The sequence below is a fragment of the Scomber scombrus genome, chromosome 3 (assembly GCF_963691925.1).
Source record: "Scomber scombrus chromosome 3, fScoSco1.1, whole genome shotgun sequence".
Lineage (NCBI taxonomy): Eukaryota > Metazoa > Chordata > Actinopteri > Scombriformes > Scombridae > Scomber > Scomber scombrus.
In genome coordinates this window covers 17,162,523-17,187,199 of record NC_084972.1, presented here as the reverse complement: position 1 = coordinate 17,187,199, position 24,677 = coordinate 17,162,523, and the positions used below count along the sequence as shown (strand labels likewise).

General features: G+C 40.5%; 1 protein-coding gene across 1 annotated transcript in view; it reads left to right on the top strand.

Annotated features, from left to right (window-relative positions):
* srgap3 (SLIT-ROBO Rho GTPase activating protein 3) overlaps positions 1-22,152 on the top strand; it is a 57,136-nt gene extending 34,984 nt beyond the window's left edge. The window contains exons 5-22 of the mRNA XM_062444244.1: positions 43-228; positions 1,521-1,649; positions 6,795-7,016; positions 7,154-7,255; positions 8,071-8,268; positions 8,525-8,609; positions 10,627-10,654; positions 11,676-11,778; positions 12,730-12,790; positions 13,414-13,491; positions 13,628-13,762; positions 14,294-14,399; positions 17,042-17,269; positions 17,572-17,645; positions 19,423-19,603; positions 19,850-19,999; positions 20,100-20,409; positions 21,409-22,152. Coding sequence (XP_062300228.1) covers positions 43-228; positions 1,521-1,649; positions 6,795-7,016; positions 7,154-7,255; positions 8,071-8,268; positions 8,525-8,609; positions 10,627-10,654; positions 11,676-11,778; positions 12,730-12,790; positions 13,414-13,491; positions 13,628-13,762; positions 14,294-14,399; positions 17,042-17,269; positions 17,572-17,645; positions 19,423-19,603; positions 19,850-19,999; positions 20,100-20,409; positions 21,409-21,855 — 2,823 coding nt within the window. The 3' untranslated portion in view covers positions 21,856-22,152. The remainder of the gene's footprint in view (positions 1-42; positions 229-1,520; positions 1,650-6,794; positions 7,017-7,153; positions 7,256-8,070; positions 8,269-8,524; positions 8,610-10,626; positions 10,655-11,675; positions 11,779-12,729; positions 12,791-13,413; positions 13,492-13,627; positions 13,763-14,293; positions 14,400-17,041; positions 17,270-17,571; positions 17,646-19,422; positions 19,604-19,849; positions 20,000-20,099; positions 20,410-21,408) is intronic.
* The last annotated feature ends 2,525 nt before the right edge of the window (positions 22,153-24,677 follow it).

The window sequence follows — 24,677 nt, the reverse complement described above, 5'->3', positions numbered from 1 at the left end:
AAAATGTGATGCCAGTAAGCTGAGTGAATGTCCCTTCTGCAGGTGATGAAAACATACCACATGTACCACACTGAGAGCATCAGTGCAGAGAGCAAGCTGAAGGATGCCGAGAAACAAGAGGAGAAGCAGTTCAGCAAGTCCGGAGATCTCAATGTTAACCTCCTACGCCACGAGGACCGCCAACCGAGACGCAGCTCAGTCAGGAAAATTGAGAAGATGAAAGAGAAGGTGAGTATGCATAAGCTATGGATAGAAAAAATTCTGAATCATTAGACAACCATTTGGATATAAAGTACCTTTAAGAAGATTCTGCACAAAGCTGGATGATGACTAGGTTAGAAGAGTCTGGCTTTATGGATGGAAAATCAGCTCTTTTGTTTGTTTCAGTTGGTGAGAGAGGGATAGTTCAGCAGACAGACAGCAGTAAGATGTCACAGACTCTCAGGAGTATATTGAGGGTCCGCAGCCAGATACACACTTAGGAAACTGCAGCACTCCACGCCAATAACCCAACTCAGTTTCCAGCTTATGCAGATTTGTAGTTTGTGTAGTCTCAGCTGTCTGCCAGCAGTACTGGGCTGGTGGTCTCTGGAGCACAATGTACTTCAGATGCACCCATGCATTTTTTTATTCTGGATTTTCTTTTGGAATTTCTTCATGCAAATGAAACTCCTATTATCTCTCAGGTGCAGGAAATCAAAAAGCTGTCAGGACGACAGCATTTCTCCTTCCTCAGGCTGGTATCCTCAGAGATGCTGCTTTGCTTAGAAACTGAACACTATTTATAACACAGCGTAGCAATGAATATTCTTTTTCTCCCCCTCCTATGCCTCGTTACCAAGCTGTTATAGTTGTCTCATTACTCTGCCTGCAAACAGGTTTGAGGAGGAAGAGGAAGGAATAAAAGTCAATCTCTTATTTCTAACCTACTGCTGAAATTTGCATCACAGTGGCTTTGTGAAATTGGAACTAAAATGTCAACATATGTTGAAATGTACAAAAAATTAAGATCATTGTCAAAGTATCTCTGGAATTTGCAAAAAGTCCATTGTGTTTACAGCAGAAATGTCACTTTATGAACCTGCAGTTATTTCCTTCATATTATTTAGTGCTAAGTACAATTGTATTTGTTTAAATTCACATACTGGTCAGTTGAATGCCTACAAATGACTACAAATATGCAGTCTGTGTAAATATGCAAAAAACTGTATTTTAATGTTACTCTTCACTAAGCCAGAGCCTCTTTAAGTGCCTTTTCTTCAGCATCCACATTCTGCAGCCTCCACTTCAGCGTCAAGAGACACAATAATGACTAAATCCAAGTCTGCCTGTGCCACTTAACATGTTACTATCTAGAGACAGCTTCTCAGGAGTCAGTTCCTCCAAAATGTCCCTGCTACCTGTCTTATGGTCTCGAAGCTGCGGCTGCCTGAGCACATACTCAAACCTCCCTGCTGCTTGATTTTCCTGCACTGATGGATTTTTCCTTCATCTGCTTTTGTCTTTTCTCTCCTCCCCAGAGGCAAGCCAAGTACTCAGAGAATAAGCTGAAATGCACAAAAGCCCGGAATGACTATTTGTTGAACCTGGCAGCAACGAATGCAGTTGTGGCAAAATATTACATCCATGACGTCTCTGATATGATTGATGTAAGTATGCGTTCAGGCACATGTGTTTGTTTACATCTCTCAGCTGGGATTTCTGATGTTGATTTAACTCCTCAGCACTGTCGCTTTTCTCACCATCTGTTCCCGCATCTCATTCAATCGCAGCCTGTTAGCTGTTTGTTTCCAAGCTGCTCTGTTGGCCCCAATAAACCTAATTGCCATCAGTTTTTCAATACTTTTTTCGGCGTAACAAAGCTAACACTGATATGCTGGTGAGTGACTGCAGCTGACATGAAAATTAGCTTAGCGATGCTCTGTAATATCATGCAGCTACTATTGCTGATGATTTCAATTTGAAGGGGCTCAATTCAATTCAATTCAGTCATTAGTATTAACAGAATCATTTATCCTCAGTCTCCCACACTCTTGTTCTCATACATTTGTTTTTCTTGATGCAGCTTTTGGGAGTTTCTTTTATATTTGGTCCCTTTTTGAACCACAAATGTATTTTGCATCCATATATATTTTGAGTCATTAATAAATGGGTGATCAGTGCTTCATTAATGTTGGAGAGCAGAGAGAGTATTTTCTTATGGTGTGACACTTTTTGTTTATAGAGCAAATACATTCACAATGACACTATATTATGATCTCATGTCATATAAAGCAGGAGAACATATCAGCCATAATAATTTCTGTGAATTATATTGAAAGTGAAAGACGCATCAACATTTTTGAATGCTTCAATCAACACTGGCTATGAACCACACACCGTCCTTTTCTGTCAATTGTGCTCAATCAAGTGTATTTGAATAAATATGGGTCACATTTGACCCGAACAGCCTGTATGTACAAATATTCATACCAACTGCACAAAAATAAATAATTTTGAAATATTTGTATACTCAGAGCCACGTTCATATAATTTCAGGCTTAAAGTGTAATTTAGGGTGTTTTTTTTGCTTTCAAATGGGTCAAATTTGACCCGAACAGTATCTAAGGGTTAAGTAAATATGAACTCACTGTTATTCAGTTTGTGAACCAGTGCCACTTTGCTGGAAAGTCTGATGACCAGTGTTTAAAAGGACAACTTTGTTTTGCAAACCGCTAATGGTTGGAAGTCGGTCAGAGTCAGCTGGTGAGCAGAGACTGTGTACGCAGGCATGAATGCGGTTAATGTGGTTGGCACTGGACTCTCAGCCCCGGCTGACCTGCCACCAGTCACCCTGCAGATGAACAGATGAAGATTATGATGAAGAAACATTTGTTGGGAAGTTTAGACAAGATCATTTGAAACATACTGAATCACATTCATATTTATTTCTTTATCTTTGCACTAAAATGTACCTGATTTATTGTTTGATGTACTGTTGTCGTGTTTTTGTGCCTTGTAAGGTGTCCTTGAGTGCTTTGAAAGGCGCCTTTAAATAAAATGCATTATTATTATTATTATTATTATTATTATTATTCTGTAAATTTGCATACATACAAAATAGTTACCTCTTTGCAGAGATAAGTCATTTTTCTTTTTGTCATGCTGCATATACTTCCTTATGTTATCACTATTGCACACATTATTGTCTGTTTTGTTATTTTGTTCCAGTTCCACTTTTATTAAGTGCAACCGATTTTCATTTTTCGAACACCGCTTTGAGGACTTTATGATGTTCACAGAATCATGAAACCTGCCACGTAGGTTTCAAATCATGAGCTCTTTCATCTGATACCACATTTGCCCAATATTTTGCCCCAACAGCTCAGTAGCGCCCCCTAATGCCTTTTCCCACTTAGGATGTACTGACAAGCTCTAAAACTCACCAAATTGGACACACTCGTCAAGACTCACGAATTTTATTTTTTGGTATGACCGCAACCTTTTAAGTGCCAAAATGAATCTACAGCGCCCCCTAGAACATTAAAAGTTGAAGCCCCGCCTTCTACATGCACGTACATGAACGAAATTTAGGATTCATTTATATCATGACCAGACGCACAAAAAAGCCTTTTGGACCCATACCCTAAGTCCAACAGGAAGTCGGCCATCTTGGATCACAGGTGCATCTTTGTCGCCATTTTCCCCATTTCCAGGCCTCGTACTTTAACGAACTCCTCCTGCAGTTTTGACTCCACAGACTTCAGATTGGAACTGTATCATCATCAGACCTTGATGATGTAAACTTGATAACAGATTTTACCTACGTTATACAAGGTGGGCGTGGCAGTCGTTTGTTTGTGTAAACAAACAACTCCTTATAACTCCTCCATACATTGTCGGATGTTAATACATGCAGTGCGTAAAATGTCACACCTGTTGAAGCCGTTTCAATTTCAACATCATTGGGGGTGGGTGTGGCAAGGGGTCTCCATAGCGCCCCCTAACAGCAGGTCATGTGACTACAAACTTTGTCTGATCTTCGTGAAATTTACAGGACTCATAGCACTCATGGGTAAACCCCCAAATTAATTTTTTCAAATTTTTCGCTCTAACAGGAAGTCAGTTATTGTTCATTTCCTGCGTCAATTTTCCGTTTTTCCAACTGCGTTTAGAGGACTTTCCCGTCTTCACAGAATCACCAAACTGCCCACATACGTTCACACTGAGGAGCACTTTAATTTGAGACCATAACTGCCCCTGGGCGTGGCACAACAGCTCAATAGCGCCCCCTAATGCCTTTATCCATTTTGTACATTTTCACAAACTCCTACACTCACCAAATTGTACACATACCTCAACAGTCACACATATTGACTACTGACAAAGTTTGGGATTTTTAAGTGAGAAGATGACTCCACAGCGCCCCCTGGAAGATTTCAAAGTTTAAGCCCCGCCTTCCACATTGACATACAGAAATGAAATCGACAAGGCCTATGTATCATGTCCAGACGCACAAAAAAGCCTTTTGGACCCATACCCTAAGTCCAACAGGAAGTCGGCCATCCAGTCTAAAATGTTCAATCTGGATGATTTTTATTATTATTATAGTTTTACGCCTTTTTGACAGCCTAAACATGCTCCAAAACTCACCAAAACTTGCAATCATGTCCGATCCGGCGACGAATTTGATATTCTAAGGATCGCGCAAAAATGGATTAATAGCGCCCCCTAGAAAATTTAAAAAATCAAGCCCCTCGACTCAGATTGACGTAGACAAACCAAATTCATGAAACACATGTATCATGTCCAGACGCACTAAAAAGCCTCTTGGACCCATAGCCTAAGTCCAACAGGAAGTTGGCCATCCAGCCATAAATGCTCAATCTTGATGATTATTTGGCCCTTCACCCACATTCCTTTGTGCTGAGAAGTCACCCAGACTCATTTGTGGTCTTAGTTTGCCATCTAGTGGAGACATTAACCCCATCACACAATGTTCACTTAAAGGCACAGGAGCAAAGACATCTACATGCCAGTTTTGACAGCCCTGCCACTGCCGCACGCACCGACGTGCACGTACGGCGTTACAGTTGGGGGGAAACCGGTGGGGTGCGAGGGCCCTTTGACACTGCTTGCAGTTTTAATTAATTTTGTTTTGTCATTAATTGGCAGGGATTGAAAACCAATGTTGACTCATTCTCTGTAGTCCTACTTTATTTCCAAGATTAATGTCACAGATTTTTCTTTGCTAATGGAAAAAAAGTCGCTGTGAGTGGCAATCAAGAAACTTTAAACCTTATGGTGAGATTTCCATCACAGACGCTGTCACCCCTATAATCTGCCAGCTACTTCCCCTTTCTTTGTGTGCTAACGGTCTGTTTGTCACATTGTTCCCTGAGGCCAAACCACCATACAGCACTACATCAGCAATAACATGAGATTAGTAAGAGATGCACATTTTCCAGGTCAGGCATGAAAAGGTTTGATTTCAGTGAGATTTCTATAACTATAGCAATTTTTTTCCACTTTGAGGAACATTACTTGTGATATTAAACAACAGCAACTGCAGTTGTGAAATTGTACTGTATGGTTTATTACATTAGGGCTAAATTAGGCTAAATCTGTTTTAGACTGTATGAAATGTGATGGTGACCTGGTCACGGTAGCTGGACATACTGAGATCCCGATTCATTGTTATCAAAGTCTCTTTGATGGGCAGCTTTGATGGTTCCAGTGTCTGGAAACTGAATGGTCCATGTCATCCCAAATCCTGCTGAGCTGCAGGGAATAGGATTGTGAGCATGACTAGTTTAGCTGCTACTAGCAGGGCAGAGGACGAAAAGGGTGTGTTTGTCATGTCAAAGTAACTGCCCACCACACATCAAACCAGACGTTCATGCAGAAAGGAGTCAGCTTTGTCAGTCAGCATCGGTGACTTGAAACTGTTGAACTGTAATTCAGAGCAACATTTTGAGTTCATTCTACCAATACAGAAACAAATATTGAAAGCTAAAAGACTTAGAATTAAAGTTTTGCTGCATAAATACCAAATTATAGCTTTTATAGACTTTTTTTATATTCTACAATTATGCGGTTATGCATACAATGTATGTTATGTGGTGCTTAAATGTGATTGACAGTTAAAATTAGAGAATGTTACACTCAACTTATGTGGGGAAAGTATTATCATAGGGGATATTAGTAGAGTAGAATTTATGTAAACTTGAACATTTTCAAAATTAATTGAATGTCATATGAAATAAATTAGAAAAAATGTGAAAATATAATTTAATAATATCAATTTAATAATTATTTACTCCCTTTTAGTCTTTAGTCTACTGAGCCACTTTGACTGAGTGGTGCAATGAGGCTTGTTCACCAAAGAGTACCTCCTCAGTGTTAAAGAACCTGCTAAAGAACGTTTACTTAGTGATTCACAGAGCTGTCAGCTCCCTCTAAACCTCCTCACTACAATCCTCTGCTTAATTAGGTTAGTTCATACTGCTCTGTGTGATAAGACTCTGTCATTATCCCAGGTGTCCTACTGTGCTAGCTCCTGTAATTCTGTGAACTCTACTTCTATTTTTGAATAGTAACCTGTATGTAATTTGGGATTTAGTCCATGAACTAGGTCTGAACAGGAAGGAGGGTGCTTAACTTTTACAAATTTGCACTCAAACACTCATATTCCCTGAAAATTTGTATTAGTTTGTCAAATGAATTATTTAACAGCATGTACTGTATTATTATTCTGATAACACATGGGCAAAGTGTTTTTTCCTGGTCATTTATCAGGTATTTTATTTTTGCAGTGCTGCGACCTGGGTTACCATGCTAGCTTGGCACGTACCTTCAGAACCTACTTATCTGCCGAGTACAACTTAGAGACATCACGCCACGAGGGGCTAGATATCATAGAGAATGCAGTGGACAACCTTGACTCTCGCAGTGACAAGCACAAGATCATGGATATGTATAACCAGGTGTTCTGCCCTCCTATGCGCTTTGAGTACCTGCCACACATGGGAGATGAGGTGAGATGCTTCGAATGCTGCAACTCTTGTCAAAGATTTGTCTAAAACTGGGGAACATTTTTTGATTTTTATAAAGCAACTCTTAAACTTCAGATGGATCAATTTTCTCCTCCCAATTTTGTCCTCTTCCTCCTCAGGTGTGCCAGGTGAGTGCCCAGCAGCCAGTCCAGACTGAACTCCTGATGCGATATCACCAACTGCAGTCTCGCTTAGCTACACTGAAGATTGAGAATGAGGAGGTGAGGATTTATGATGGCTCTGTGTCTGTCCAGCAGCACCACCACCACCACCCCCAACACCTTCAGCCCCAACCCCCAAAACAGAAAGGCCAGTCTCATTTTCCCCAGAGCCAAGTAGGAGGGCCACATCACCATCTGCTCTCATTGCAATTACTCTTCAATGACCCTTGCTCTGTAGGAGCTGAGAGTATATTTAGAATGTTGTCATAGTGCCAATGTTGTGTTTTCTATGAGGTTATATTTGAAATTGTCTATTGTGATGATGAGCTGCAGACACAAAGGTGCAAATGGAGGTGATAATAACCAAGCCCTGTTGGACTTGCCTGTGCCAATGGCTCTGCCTCTTCCCTGTGTCCCTGTGTCATGTGCTCTTGAGGATAATGGACGAGCCATGTCATTACTAGAAATGAGCTTTATCAATCTCAGGCCTAAACAAAAAAGCCTGCTTCTGCAATTTTAGGAACAATTTGTATCTTGGTCAGACACTTATCATTTTCAGCTACTTTTCTGATTTATGCCTGACCTGCGGGTTGTTCTGAAATTCTATTCTGATGCTGCTTGGTGTCGTTTCAGTGCAACAAGCAAAGTCATTTATTGTTCAGGGGTCAATTTGTCTTTGATATAAATATGTTCGTGCTGTAAATCACTCACTGTTGCCCTTGAAAATGTCATCAATTACTTCAATATTGTGATGGGTTGGAGGAAAATAAATTGCATTTTGTTTCCTATTAAAAGGAAAATATGACCAAGACCGAGTAAGATATGATGCTTCATTTGTCATCTTTTTTGTTTTCTGTATTTCACCATCTGTGCAGGTGAGAAAGACCTTGGATGCCACCATGCAAACGCTGCAGGACATGCTGACGGTGGAGGACTTTGACGTGTCGGATGCCTTCCAACACAGCCGCTCCACTGAATCCATTAAGTCTGTGGCCTCTGAGTCTTACATGAGCAAGCTGAATATAGCCAAGAGGAGGTCGAATCAACAGGAGACTGAAATGTTCTACTTTTCAGTGAGTTCATGTCAATTTTGATGTTCCTACTGGTCGAAACTGCTAATGGCTGCCTACTGTGAACTCCCGCTTAGCACAGCTTTTCAAAATCAAACCCTCAGTCATAACTTGCACACACTCCAAAAACAGAATTTAAATTAAAACTTGAACAGATTGAATTTATGTTCATTTGAGTGACACTGAGTTGTTTGACTTTGCACGTTCCATTGGATTAGTGCTGCTGCCCTCACATTGCTGCCTTCATCTCTTTGTCTAGAAATTCAAGGAGTACCTGAATGGCAGTAACCTCATCATTAAGCTGCAGGCCAAGCATGACTTACTGAAACAGACACTGGGTGAAGGTAAGGAGCCTCCTCTTTCGATCTGTCTTTACTGTCTGTGGTGTTTTTTCAATGGCATACGCCTGACCTAGTGTTTCATCTTGTAATTGCAGTTCTCACAACCCTGCCATAGCTCTGCAAAATCACCTCCTTCAGGGTTATAGTGGTGCAGGTTATATCTAATAAGCAGCAGAAAATTAGGTATAGGAGTCTACAAAGACTTTTTTTTTTAGGGAAGGAAAGAGGCAATGATGATTGATATTTAAATGGGAAACTACCACACCAAAAGCAGAGTTACTTTGAGGTATTCATTCCCCTTCCTGCTTATGTCTACTGGTTAAAACATTATCCGGTTAGTCTCCATATTGGTGTAGCCACAGGGAGGGTTTCCATTTCCAGGGTTATAAAGAGAGGTTTCCCATGGCCCCTCCCCTCCCCAGGGGTTCCCTTGTCACCTCAGCCGTGAACTGTTTACGCCCAATCTATCAGCAGGACCAGGCCCAGACCCATCTCTGCAGCTGCTCCTGGGGTTCACCTAATAGAAAAGGGCATCAGGCGCAGACAGCTGAGGCCTCGCAGCACAAATGGTACATGCAAAAGCAGCATATTTCCAGAGTTTACATAAGGATACATTTATTCAAGTCTTACTTAATTTATTCTGAGATTTGTAGAGCTTTGTCAAGTGTTCTTGTGATTTATTCTGTGGCAAACAACCAACCTACATGCTGTTACATTCATTAATACTTACATTATAGGTTTTTTAAGTCTCTGGACAGATCTGCTTGTATGTTTTTGGTGAAGCAGCTGAGAGAGTGCATGAACGTGGCATATGGCATCTCTAGGTACCACCCATGTTTAATTATTCAGGTGATCAATCAGTGCTGCGTCGTGCTCATTAACTCATTGCTTCTTACCCAAAGATAGTATGTTTGTGTATGTGCATGGTTGTGTGTCAGCATGGCCGAGGGTACAAGATGAGTCTGGTGAGTGCCACATGGCGTTTATGTGTATTAATAAAAATAAAATGTCAATCACTGGCAAGACACTGACAAGATGGTGCCAGGATATCTGCCAGCCCTTGTTTCCCAGATAAGGTTTCACCAATTCCTTTGTTCAGTGAAATGGATTTCTACTTGTCATCTTTTATGATTGGCACAATAGATATCTCCTCTATTGTTGAGGGGCTTTGGCACTTTGGGATATGAAATTAGGGGGATATCAATTCTGACTTTTTACTCATGTTTGAGAAACTCAGTGTAATTTTGAGGTTGGTTGGTCAGAGGTAGACAGGGATATCACTCAGTGCAATGATGTCTGGGAAATGTGCTGTTGTTTCTTCACATGAATGCTCCAGAGACCTTGTCCCATCTGCCAGAGTGATGTGTTGAGAAATGGGTTACCCTTTGCTCTCTCTGTCTATTGTAAGATGAAGTAAAGAAATCATGTTGGAATACTATGGTGCCATTGTTGCCTTTTTTTGCGCATTGACTCCCATCCAGCTGATAGTGCAGTTGCTGCTGGACAAAGACACACTCTCACTCCATGAAGCCAAACTTGGTCATGTTTGAATTAACTTAATTTAGAAATAATTATATTCTGTTTTAGCACACAAGAGCATGTGTGTTATCATGTATTCTTATAGCAGAGTTTGATGGTGTTTTCTGTAGAAACCCGCAGTGTATATAACGTGCATGTTATGTTGTTCCTATTACAACAAAAGGATCAGTGAGCCAGCACAGACATTGCTCAGCGTAACCACTGATAGACCCCCCTCCCCAACATACACACACTGCTGCCGCCAGCCCTTTTCCCTACTCTGAGACAAGGCCTGTACCCCCACCATGTTCTCTGGGTCCCCTGAGGTTTCAGCAACGACTGCTCAATGGCTTTGTCCAATGAATGGTGTTAGCACTGCTCCATTCATCTCTCTCTCTCAATAGTCATGTTGTCTCTCCCTTCAGTGAGGCTGGACCACAGAAGTCTGCCTAATATACACTATAAAGACACAAATATATAACATTTCCCTTTTTTTCCACAGGGGAAAGGGCTGAATGTGGAACTACAAGGTAAGATCTCCTGTGATATGTTTCTGACCCCTGCCTTTCACTGTTGAAGCATCTACTTACTTTATCAATTTCAGATCTCAATTTCAGAATCTACATTTCTACTATCAAATAGAAAAGAAGACAAAAGTACATCAGTAGTTATAACAAACAGAAAAAAAAGATGTTAAAAAATAATGTTATGTATATTTTATATTTGACAATATTGCATGGCTTTTCATTATTTGTGGTCAATGACTGTCAAGCCTAACATCATGCTCTGTATCTTATGTACAGACATAAAATGCCAAATCTCTACCAGTGTCTCCAAATATGACACATTCACTTGCACATACTAAATGTTGCTCTTGTGGTTTCTTTCGAAAAGGATTGTCATAAATATTAAAATGACCTTCAGCTGCGTCTTGCTGAAACTGTCAAAAATAAGTTGTGCCTGCATATTTCTGTGTGTTTGTGAGAGGATACATTTGCATGCATGATGTTCGGGTGCAGGAGAAGACATTTACAGTAGTTTGGGGGAGATTTCTATTATTAATGGGACAACACAAGAAACATGAAATTGTATTTTCTGAAAGGAATCATGCATTTATGAGTGTCAGCAGAATTTAACTGCCTTATATTGCTGTAAGGTATGTGACATGGTGATATGAAATATCAGCTGGTGGGCTTGATTTATTTGCCTTGTTAATAATGTTTATTAATCTGTGCTGTGTTTTCAGTAAGTCAAGAGAAGTATTTTATTGAAAATTGATCCAGAGTCTATCATCCCAACCTCTAAGTAATAATTTAAGGGGCAGACATATCATGCTTTAATGATTAAAGACCTATTTAATGAAATTGCTCGATGCCTTTTTTCAGCTTCTAAATAACAGATGTTTCTGTTTTTTGTGACCTTACCTAAACAGAGGAATTTCTTACTGCTCTTTTTGGGCGACAGTTTTTTGTACCCGCTTTTGAACACACATTTGGCTCTACAGTTTGACAGAATATGTTTTTTTTGTTCCTTTTGTCCATTATTTCCCAGGCCCCCCACCCTTCCCCCTAAACCACAGAAAATGCGGAAGCCTAGGCCACGCTCCATGTATAACCATAAGCTGTTTAACGGCAATATGGAGACCTTCATCAAGGTACCCTCTGGTGGTGTTGTATGACTGAGCGGCCCCTGTGGAGCAGGAGGGGAAGGCAGCTAGAGCCTTCTCTCTCATTCTCTTCCTCACTTTGGCCTTTTGTTCCTTCCTCTTTCAGCTGCCCTTGATCATGATATAACGCCTCTGTTTAACCTCTAATCCTCCTCCTCCCTTCCGTGGTTCTGCTGGTGCAGACAGAGCAGCAGTCAGCTGTCTCTTTATTCCCTCTAGAACAATTTACGATCTCTGGCTTTCTTTCTAAATCCAGTCATTCTTTGGGTGACTGAGAGACAAGAGACAGCAGTGGGTCTGCTTTGCTCCTTACTGCACCCCTCCCTTACTGCATCTCTGTAGCTTTCCTAATGCCAGTCCCTGTGCTTAGCCTTCTTTAACCTCCAGAGGAATCATTTGTCACCTGAGCTTTTCTAACCTTATGCTTCTCTGCTTCTCTACCTCTGCTACTCTGTGCTTTGCTGCTTTCTGTCCCAGAGGAAGAAGGAATGCCCGTACCCGCATCCAGGTACCTCTGTTGTTGGAGAGTATAGGTCACGGCTCAGAATGCACCAAAACAATTTGACTAATAGTAGTAATTTACTCCCAACTGCTTCAGCTACACTTGTTTGCTGCTACTTTCCACAACTGTTTACATTCCTCTGACATCAGGTTATTAATAATAGTTGCTTGTATTTTTTTTTACTGCATATGAGATTTGCCTGATGAAATGTTTATGAGTCATCAGGACAAGCAATTAGATTTTTTTGTGGTGAGATGGAGCTGGAGATGGATTAGACTCCTTCTGTCTTGCATCTCTTTAATTGATATGAATAAGATCATTTATTTGTATAGCAAAGTTAACACTATAAATTAAATATTATATATTACTACGTCTTTTAGTTATGCATTACTTTTTGTCTTGCATTGTCAGTATTTATTCATATTATTTCCTTGCAGGATTCAGGCCAACCGATTCCACTTGTTGTTGAGAGCTGTGTCAGGTACATCAATCTATACGGTAAGTCTCACATGATGTTGTTGCGGCTACTACTTCCGAACGAAGGGGTGGAAAAGAAAGAAAGTCCTTTGAAAACTCTTCCAGCCTTATAAGAAGTGACAGCAACCATTGGACAAGGCAATATATTCCCACAAATAACTGCAGGCACAGAGATTGACCTGCTCCACTCTCTACCTCAGTCTCTGAGGCGCTCAGCTGCATGGCGGTGATTTGACAGGCTCATAACAATAGATCACACACGGAGAGTTTTGAAAGTCCCATTGGTCTTTGTTTAGTCAATTCAGCCCCACCCCCCATCCTCCCTGCCTATAACTCCTCCCTGTATACCTTCACATCTGTCTTCAGCTCGTTGCTGTAGCCTGCAGGCCTTTCCCCTGGATCTGGACCTAATGAAACTCCAGAAAACTGATTAGGAGCCCTCTAACTGAAACCATATGCTACAGCCTCACTGAGGGGCCCTCTCCTGGAAAAATACGCATCTCCATTTATGACTAGATTACATTTCCTGCTCTGTGTTATGTGTTTCCAATAGACTTTCATGAGGCTGGCACTGGGGTTTGGAGATAATGATGGCTAGCATAAGTCTGACTCTATCTGCACACTCTGGGTTGTATTTCTTTCAGGGTTGCAGCAGCAAGGCATATTCCGTGTGCCAGGATCACAGGTGGAGGTCAATGATATTAAAAATTCATTTGAGAGAGGTAAATAACTGCTTGTATGGCACAACAAAATGACAAATGACATAATATCAGGTCATTAATACCATCACATAAAAAGGATAACGCCATTGAACACTTTTTAAAAAGCACTGAGAGCATACTTATTTCTGTTAATCAGGTGAAGATCCCTTGATTGATGACCAGAATGAGCACGATATCAACTCAGTGGCAGGGGTGCTAAAGCTATATTTCAGAGGACTGGAGAACCCAATCTTCCCAAAGGAGCGTTTCCTGGACTTCATCTCTACCATCAGTGAGTCACATGCAACAGAAAGTGTTCAAAGCCATAGCAGTTGTTAGTGAACATAAAAAGAAAAGAGAAAACACACCTTACAGTTTCTCAGAAACTCCTGTTTTACTGAAGAAGAGAAAGGCATGTGGTGCAGCACATGGAAGCAATCTAAACACCAGGGCTCTCTGTCCGATTTTTAACAGAAAGCCAGTAGGAAGAGGAGCATGAGGGCCACATCAGCCTGCAGTGTGCAACTTCACTGCAGAATAATTTCACCGCTGTTTCTAATAGTTTGATCACTCAGTGTGCCTCAAGGCTCTGACAAAAAGCAGCAGGGGGCTTCTATTAAAGTGTCAAATAGCAGCTTTCAGAACAGTTTTCTTCTTTGCCTTTTCGGCACTGTACTCTCACTTGATCAATTTCCACTTCTACAGTCAGGCTTATACTATACTTCAGTGGACAGTGCTGTTATAAGCTAAATGCCCATAGAAGTTTCAAAGCTATATTTGTTTATCACAATGTAAACCATCTATTCTGTATTCTATATTTCAGAGCTGGAATCTGGAGCGGAGAGGGCGCATCATATCCAGCAGATTATTGTGACTCTTCCTCGGACCATCATTATTGTGATGAGATACCTTTTTGCTTTTCTCAATCAGTGAGTTTGCACACATTTACATTACATACCAGGTAATAGGTGCTGGTGTATACAGGAGAGAAGTAGATATGATTATTCTTTTCTCTTTAATGTTAACTTTCATGTAAATCTATTTCTTTTGGGGAAAATCCATGTTGAACAATATATTGGGCAAAGACAGAAAAACAACAGTCATGTGGAAAGGCAAGATCCTGTGGACCCTAGGAAGAATAGGATATACACTATATTGCCAAAAGTATTCACTCACCCATCCAAATAATTGAAATCAAGTGTTCCAATCACTTCCATGGCCACAGGTGTATAAAATCAAGCACCAAGGCATGCAGACTGTTTCCACAAACATTTGTGAAAGAATGGGTCGCTCTCAGGAGCTCAGTGAATTCCAGCGTGGTACTGTGATAGGATGCCACCTGTGCAACAAGTCCAGTCGTGAAATTTCCTCGCTCCTAAATATTCCACAGTCAACTGTGGTAGGCCATGTAAAATGACTGAGCGGGGTCAGTGGATGCTGAGGCGCATAGTGCGCAGAGGTCGCCAACTTTCTGCAGAGTCAATCGCTACAGACCTCCAAACTCTATGTGGCCTTCAGACTAGCTCAAGAATAGTTCGTAGAGAGCCTCATGGAAAGGATTTCCATGGCTGAGCAGCTGCATCCAAGCCATACATCACCAAGTGCAATGCAAAGTGCTGGATGCAGTGGTGTAAAGCATGCCGTCACTGGACTCTAGAGCAGTGGAGACGCGTTCTCTGGAGTGACGAATCGCGATTCACCATCTGGCGATCTGATGGTCAAGTCTGGGTTTGGCGGTTGCGAGGAGAACGGTACTTGTCTGTGTGCATTGTGCCAACTTCAAGTGTAAAGTTTGGTGGAGGGGGGATTATGGTGTGGGGTTGTTTTTCAGGAGCTGGGCTTGGCCCCTTAGTTCCAGTGAAAGGAACTCTGAATGCTTCAGCATACCAAGAGATATTGGACAATTCCATGCTCCCAACTTTGTGGGAACAGTTTGGGGATGGCCTCTTCCTGTTCCAACATGACTGTGCACCAGTGCACAAAGCAAGGTCCATAAAGACATGGATGAGAGAGTTTGATGTGGATGAACTTGACTGGCCTGCACAGAGTCCTGACCTCAACCCGATAGAACACCTTTGGGATGAATTAGAGCGGAGACTGAGAGCCAGGCCTTCTCGTCCAACATCAGTGTGTGACCTCACAAATGCGCTTCTGGAAGAATGGTCAAAAATTCCCATAAACATACTCCTAAACCTTGTGGAAAGCCTTCTCAGAAGAGTTGAAGCTGTTATAGCTGCAAAAGGTGGACCGACGTCATATTAAACCCTATGGATTAAGAATGGGATGTCACTTAAGTTCATATGCGAGTCAAGGCAGGTGAACCAATACTTTTGGCAATATAGTGTACAAAAGCATACAGAAAAAACAACCACCTTCTTATTGCTACATCTATCTGCAGTGTTTTAGAAGTTATTTATGGGCTCGGAAACTCGTGGCTCACTAAAGTAGTATACCTGTCCTCTGATAATGGATGTGAATAATGCTCTGCTCCTTTTACTGGGTTAGCCAGCAGAACAAAGAGTTTGATTTCATGCCCCTCGTTTTACTCCTATACCCACTTCATTGTTGGAGCTGCTCTAGCTGTGGCTTTACTGCTCTGTCGCAGCTTGTTGATTATGTGCATGGACTGATTATGACTTCCTCTTGAAGCACTAGATGATTTGGTTTTCTTAAAGTGGGTTGTGGCATGTGCAGGCTAAGTTGATTTGTTGAAGGGGCTGGCTGATCGGAGTACTTTTCAAACAAATCTCTAACTAAGCTGTACAATTAAGCATGTAATACTGTAAGTCAAATCTGACTTAATTTGAAGCTGGTGACTTTTTAGACATGTCTCTGCTAAAAAACAGTTTGTTTTCAGCTTAGTATAGATTCATATTTCTTAACTTAAAGCAGCTTAAATCAGTTATTAATATATTTATATTAGCAACGGGCCACATGACTACTTGTGTGTAAATAGGGTCACTTATAATGATGTACATGTATCAACAAAATTATCACACAACTTTTTATCACAGTTCCTCTCAGCTCATTCTCAATCTCACCACTCTAATAGAGTGTAGGCAGCTGTTTTTATGTAAAAAAGCACTGATAAACTCACTGTTCACTCACCATCAGCAAATAGCTGACGGAGAGTTAGTGACTAGTTGGTGAACACAGTACAGCATTTAGCAACTGAAGAGGCAAATATTGCAGGACAGGAGTTGGTAGAAACCAAAAACAAGGTTAAAGTTGAGTGAATATTGGACCTAAACTTACCAGGTGACCAGAAATAGGACTCCAAATTAATCCTAATGTTGCTCTGTATCTATTGGATGGGTAAATAAGCACCATATCAACTTAGAAGGTGATAATATGTCAGTGTTCATAGCTTGCTTCTGCTCCCCCCAAGTGGCAAAAAATCAGCCATTGCAGGTTTAATATTTAACTCTTCTAACAGTCTGTGGAATCTTCCATGATGTAAATGTAGACAAAGAGGACCAAAATAGCAACAAAAGCACCATAATACAAAAAGGAATTGTAACATCACTTCAAAACACAAACACTATCTAACAACCTGTGTCCTGGCCCTCAGTCTCTCCCAGTACAGTGATGAGAATATGATGGATCCATACAATTTGGCTATCTGCTTTGGACCAACCCTGATGCCCATCCCAGACAGCCAGGATCCTGTATTATGCCAGGCACATGTTAACGAGGTCATCAAGACTATCATCATCCACAATGAAGTCATCTTTCCCAGTCAACGTGAGCTGGATGGCCCAGTGTATGAAAAGTGCATGACTGGCGGGGAGGAGTACTGGTGAGTATATCAACTCTGACGTACATACTTTAACAGGGAAATGACATTGTCATGCTCCACTATCCACATATCAGTAACAACTTGACAATATTTTATATAGGTTCTAAAAAATTTTAGAAATCACAGTGTTAACAAATTTGGCTACCGTTTCATTAATCCAGTTGATAATATTCAGTAACCATAATCCTTCTCTGTGGTTTCATGTAAATATGACAATACACCAGTATTCTTAACAAGGCAACATCTGATATTGCTTATACTATTAATTAACCCTTTTATTTCACTTCAATGTTGTCCTGCAGTGACAGCCCCCACAGTGAACCAGGAACCATTGATGAGGCTGACAATGGCACTGAACCACACACTAGTGATGAAGGTTAGTACATCATAGCAGTCGTTTCTCATCTCCACTCTATTAAGGGACTTAGTCGTTACCATGTGATATGTGTTTTTTTCAAACCACCAATAAATGCTTCCACCATTTTATCAATAATATATAGATATTACAATTATACTTCCAGTTCATGGTGTGGTAATTCACTTTTTATACACAATATTGACAGCAGTATCACAACATCTAGAGAACATTTTTTAGAGAAAAAAAAAAGAAATTATTATTATTTTTGTTTTATTATTTAAAAAAAAAAGATGCTACACCCTGGCCATTTGATCGTTCAAAGAGAAACCTATCAAGCCAGTTCACATCTTGTCAAATAGTGTTACATGGTTTTCACATGATAAAATGTGTGATGTGATTTTAGAAGTCTTTGTGGATGAAAAAGCTTTGAGTAAGGACTGACCTTTTTTATTAAGTGCTTTTGACTGATAGGTGAATGAGGTTTGTGCTGCAACAGCTTATGAGCGTAGAGGCTTATGTGATGTTTGAAGCTGAAGGCAAGTTGAGTAAACAGTGTTGGCATGCAGCACTGCCTCTTTGATCCGTCTTTCTCTGTGTGTGTGTGTGTGTGTGTGTGTGTGTGTGTGTGTGTGTGTGTGTGTGTGTGTGTGTGTGTGTGTGTGTCTCTTCTCCCTATTACTCCCTCCATCACCCCTCCTCCCCTACTTGCTCTTTGTTCAGCGTTAGTCAGCAATTCTCCTGGGACTTTCTCCTTTGTGCAGTATTTCCCAAATTCTCCTCTGAGCTCTGAATGCATAACTGGGCCAGGCACAAAAGCTAAAATGCAAGTAATGCACAGAATAGTATCTCCTGTGCTGTCAGTGAGAACCTAATGGATAGGTCTATGAAGTATGAAGCATGTTGTGTCAGACTGGGGTAACCCTATCTCTAAGTTTCATCTGTACTGTTGTCTGCATTTGTAATGAGTGATGACCCTTTACTCTTACTTCGAAAAGAGGAACAAAGGCTGTTTGCCTGCTATAGGTTCTGCCTTCATTACTGAGACACTTGTGTGACATTATTGGATCTTGTGTTGCACTGTTTCTGTAGCTGTTATGTGGTTGTTCTCTGACAATAATTAGTGTTCTTGGAGGGGAAAAAAATGATGTTGTTAAATTAAGAATTTATCAACCATGCAGTGATGACAATATCTTTACTCTTTTAAAAAAAAAAACTCAACCCCCTGTTGAGTTTCTAAAATTAAACTTAATAGACTTTGGTGTTCAGAAATTGGTGTTCAGTTAACTGTTACTGACCTCTGATGGCTGGTTTATGGAATTACACTGTCTTCTGAATTGGAAAGCCTAACCGCAACATACATACACACACGCGCACACTCACACGTGCGCAAACACACACACACACACACACACACACACACACACACACACACACACACACACACACACACACACACTCATAACCATGTTTATTTAATTCATTTCACGTTTGTAACTGTGGTCTAGCTGAGTGATTTACAACGTAAAGACATAATGAGTTTAACTTCATGGAAATAACATAATGTACCACAGCAGTGCTACAGATGCAGCAAAGATCGATGGACTAGAAGCACAGATTCCAATCTCTCATAATGTATTATTGTTTGTTTTGGCCACCATTTTACTTTAGATTTGCATTTAAGTTGTTAAACAAGTCAAGGAAAGAAATAGTTTAAACTAGCTTGTCTGTACCTTCAACTGAATTCTGTTAAATTATTAAGTTTTGTGTTGATGTTTCTTTGTCTGTTTGTTTTCAGAGGTTGAACAGATCGAGGCCATTGCTAAGTTTGACTATGTGGGACGTACTCCAAGAGAGCTTTCCTTCAAGAAGGGAGCCTCTCTGCTTCTGTATCACCGAGCATCTGAGGACTGGTGGGAAGGACGGCACAATGGTGTGGATGGTCTCATCCCACATCAATATATTGTAGTGCAAGACCTGTAAGTAACAGCAAAACGTGTTTTAACCATTGCTGTTGGTTACCTTGTATTACGCAATCTCTAAACCTCTAGTCATTTTACAAATGATTATCAGTGTAGCTAGCAACATTACAACATGAAATATTGTGTTGAATAAACGTAACTTAATTTGATGTTTGTAGTTATTACCTCCCAAAATGTGATAAATGACTGTAGGTGTTCACACATGTTGTGCATATCTTATACTCCCTACTATTGCTCTTTCAGGGATGATGCTTTCTCAGATAACCTGAGCCAGAAAGCAGATAGTGAAGCGAGCAGCGGACCATTGCTGGATGATAAAGGTTCATCCAAAAACGATGTCCCATCACCATGTGAACATTCACCTGATTACAACTTTGGAGGAGTCATGGGAAGGTAGATGCAATTAAGAATAAACGCCTTTCCTTTTTAAAAGTTTTGTACTATTAAGGAGTTTTCATGTTTTATTGTTGGTTTGTATGACTCCTCTCTATAGGGTCAGATTACGATCTGATGGAGCTGCAATCCCACGTCGTCGAAGTGGTACAGACACCCACAGCCCAACAGCTGACACTCCTCCCCGGGCTGCAGCCTGTCCCAGCAGCCCCCACAAGGTGTCCATCAGCAAGGGTCGTATAGAGAGCCCAGAAAAGAGGCGCCTTGGCACCTTTGGAAGTGCAGGCAGTATCAACTACCCAGACAGAAAGGCCTATCCTGAGGGTCACCCACTGAGACCAATGACGGGGGCTACTCGTCACAGCAGCCTCGGTGACCACAAATCAATGGAGACTGAAGCTCTGGCTGAGGTAAGACTTTCTTACCTGGATTTTACTCATGGCAGAGCATTTAATAACTTTTCACTGGACAATTTTCTGCTTCACTTTAGACCATGAAGTCCGTGTCATCATTTAAGTGCCATTCTGGAGTTTGAGTTGCTGATAATATAAAATCATTATTTATAATTATGAAATACATATATAATAGAAAATGGAATGTAACGACATTGTTAAAATGGTCCAATAGTTAGGTCTTCTATTATCTCAGTGATGTTTTATCAGCTTGAAATTGCTTATGGAGAAAAGGCTGATCAGAAAAAGTGATATCAAGAAAAATTATTTCTCTACTCTGATATCCTTTGTTTATATCTCTGTTTGGTGACTCTGTGTGGTCACACATGTATCAGATATAATATGAGCTGGGACAAATATAGCATGTAAGCGGATTGGGTAGGTTTGGTAGAACAGAACCAGGTCCCCTGCTGTAGCTCTCAATCTGAGAGCAGCAGCTGGGATTTGGGCTGAATGTCAGAGACAAACTGCAGCAAGGGGATAAGGCCTGGAATTGAATAACAAGCTAAAGAGCACCGAAGGTTCTGCACCAGAGTCTCCTCATCCGCTAATGGTAGAAGCCAATCGGTTTAACTTGACTAAAGCTGTGTGTAAAAAGTTTATTTTCATTTCTGTGTAGAATAATTGAAAGGACTGTAGCAGCGGTTTTGGAAGTGTTAGCCCATTTATACTTGTGGCTAAGCTTTTGGCAGACGTTGGTGCTTTGTTTTATAAATGTGGCTGTTATCCATTCATTTCCAGATACTTTAAAGTTGCCTGAGTGTTGTTGTTTTTTCAAAGCCATATCAAGGCATTTCAAATCAACCTGTGATTAAACTGCATCAACATGCAACAAAAATGTACCATTTACTGAAGTTATCACAGGCTTGATGTTCACTGGTTTACTGTCTGCTAATTGAGTTTAATACCACACAGTTGATTTTGATTGTTCTATACTCTTTACCTCTCCTATATCAGGACATAGAGAAGACTATGACAACAGCGCTCCATGAGCTACGTGAGCTGGAGCGACAGAACACCGTTAAGCAGGCTCCCGATGTGGTCTTAGACACCCTGGAGCCCATGAAGAACCCAGTTAGCTCTGAGCCTGGCAGTCCACTGCACACCATTATGATCCGTGACCCAGATGCAGCCATGCGCCGAAGCAGCAGCTCCACCTCTGAGATGATGACCACCTTCAAGCCTGCTCTCTCCGCCCGGCTGGCCGGGTCTCAGCTACGCCCCCCACCCATGAGGCCGGTGCGCCCTCCCCCAACCCAGCACCGCTCAAGCAGCTCAAGCTCCTCGGGTGTCGGCAGCCCTGCTGTGACTCCCACTGAGAAGATGTTTCCAAGTAACAATACGGCTGCTGGTTCTAATATAAATACATCTGGTGATGCTGGGGATAAATCTGGCACTATGTAGCAAAGGTGGAATCTGCAAAGTGAGAAGGTTATAAAGCTTTCCAAGTGAGTGGAAAGCTTATGGAAATGGGTGCCGATGTGTGACGACGAGATATGGATATTTTTCTCTGTGTTTTCTGCCTGACTTAATTCATATATTCAGGAAGCTCCTGAAGCGAGCCTACAGTATGTAACCATGGTGATAAAGCGGCAGAAGAAGCTGTATAGGTGTGATAGTGTAAAGTTCCACTCTCTTTGAAACTTGATTTGTCTACAGTAAATGTGTATAAGAATACATGTATTTCAGTTTTACCTCAAGTTCAACATAATCTGTGGCCATGTTCTCGTTCAAGAGATACATTGAATGCAAGTGAAGCAATACTTGTGTGAAATTTTGTTATTAGTCTCCACCCAGCGCATGTTGTCCAGCGGATGTGTATGAAACACCTCATCTGGACTGGTATAGACATTCAGGCTAAAATATCATGTCTGTTTACCATTTAGGTCAAAGGCCTCTTGGTTCTACATACATACTTACTTGAAGTTTCCATGCTTTTTGTTTGTACTATAATACAGTGGATGTTCAGCAGAGTAAAAACATAGTGACATTTTATACTTCTGCATGCAGGGTTTGGAGAAAATAAGGGAAACATTAATGACAATGAGGGCTTTTTTCATACAGTCAATGGACAAACTTGTTAAGCAGAGGAAGCATAAAATATTAGTTTTATTTATAATAATGAAAACATATATTATAATCAAGTTTCAGATGTCCATATACTGTATTTAATGTAATACATTGGGATCAAGTATTATATTTTAAATTTGCCATGTGTGTGACTAATGGTATTCTAAATGTCTTACCTTAGGTCCTCAACTCAAATGGTGAAGATAAAGCATCCTGGCATGAAAATGATCACAAGTTTTAGACAGAGCTTTACAAAGCCAGTCCTCCACCACTACAAATGGTTGGACAGTGAGAAGACTTAACATTGCTGTTTCCTTTTTTTCCCCTGATGCCCTGTTTATTACATGCAGAAAACTAATGCACCAACTAACTTGTAGGAATCCTGTGGTAAACTTGTACATAATATATAGCTAGTAATTTTTGTAAGTGTTAATCTTGTACAGGCTGATATAGAAAAGGCAAAGGGATGATGTGAACGGCACTTCAAAAGACAGAAAAACAACCACAAAACACATTTTTAATCTGAAGTGATCAAGCATATTCTTTGGCTGTGTAGAGTTCAAATCATTTACCTTGCCTACTGTGTGCTTTGAATGCATTTGGTAACCGTACAGTAGAAAACTGATTGCTATTGAACTGACTATAAGTGAAGTTGTTCATCTTGAAATAGTTTGCAGTTTCCTCTTCAAGTCTGATTAGAATGATTTCATTATTGCATAAGAAATATGCAAAAGTACTCAGTGACAGATGCTCTTTCAAATTTAGAGAGGAAGAGGAACTTGACAAGTAGATGTTGTGACATAATGTTATCACAGCAGTTTCCTTCCTTTCTGCTTTTTTCTTATCTTTGTTGATAAATACAACTAAGCAGAGAACATTTCAGTGTTTATACCTATATCTACTGTACCCTTTGTCATTCTGACAACTCTAATCCAGAACCTTATAATCTGCATCCCAAAGAGCCTGCTCTATTGTGCATGTTTTTGCGCTGTAATGTCCGACTCATATTATGTAAGAGGATCAATGGCTGTGTGTGGTGCCTTGCATTGATAAAACGCACAAATTACTTAAACATCGGACTTTTTAAAAAAAACTTTAACATTTACAGGGGTTGGGAATGATAAATTTACCGGTTGTGGCAGTTGTTGAAACAGAAGTGAAAGAGAAATAAAAAGTTTGATGGATTGATTGAGCATGTAAAACAGGCACTAATCCTACCGTCATTCTGTATATTCTACAGTGTTACGATATGAGGCTGTAAATTGAAAGTATTTGCTTGTTATCTGTGTTATATCCAGACAGACAGACATATACATGTGCATACAGTAGGTGGAAGGATTCTTAAGAGCAGAAAACTCATACAGCCAGAAAAAGACAATATAAAGATGGGTGACAAATAAAGGAAAAACCAACAAGAGGTATCTTAGTATGGAGTCAGGCCACCACGAGCCTCAAGAACAAACTCTATCAGGGATGGACACCATCCCTCCACAAGATATTCCCTCATTTATATTTAATCAGATCAAAATCTCTTTTAAATGCCTGAGATGCTTGAGTACAACAGATAAAAAAAAAAAAAAAAAAGATAGCCAGACCTAACAAAAGGAGATAATCACAAACATCACTAAATAGATGAAAGATAAAAGTTTATATTATATAATGTGGTGTTATGGACATAATGGGGGAGAGCATTGTCTTACACATTGGCCCAAAATCTTAGGTGTTCAACAGGGTTGAGATCTGGTGACTGTATAGGCATTTTATTCACATCGTTTTCATATTCACCAAACTATTCCGTGAGCCCTGGTAAACGGAAGCATTTGCATTTGATACGTTTTTCCACTCTATTATTTAAGTTTTTTCTTTAATTTGTCCCCGTCTGTACAGCAGTTAGGGTCATATGGTGCACTGGCATCCTCTGCTGGTTCCTGCTGGTATTGCTTCTTGTAACAACAGTGGATGCCATCACCTTATGTGGGCATTATGAGTATGAGCTGGAAATGCTTTTGGAGCTACTATTACAATTGTTAAGGTCATCCATATAAATAGTTATTTTTTGTCTGTTTTGGTTACACTTTTGCACCAAATCTATGAAGATAATGTTACAAAAAAGCGCATATGTTATGGAAATACGAAGAAAGCACACAATTTCAAAA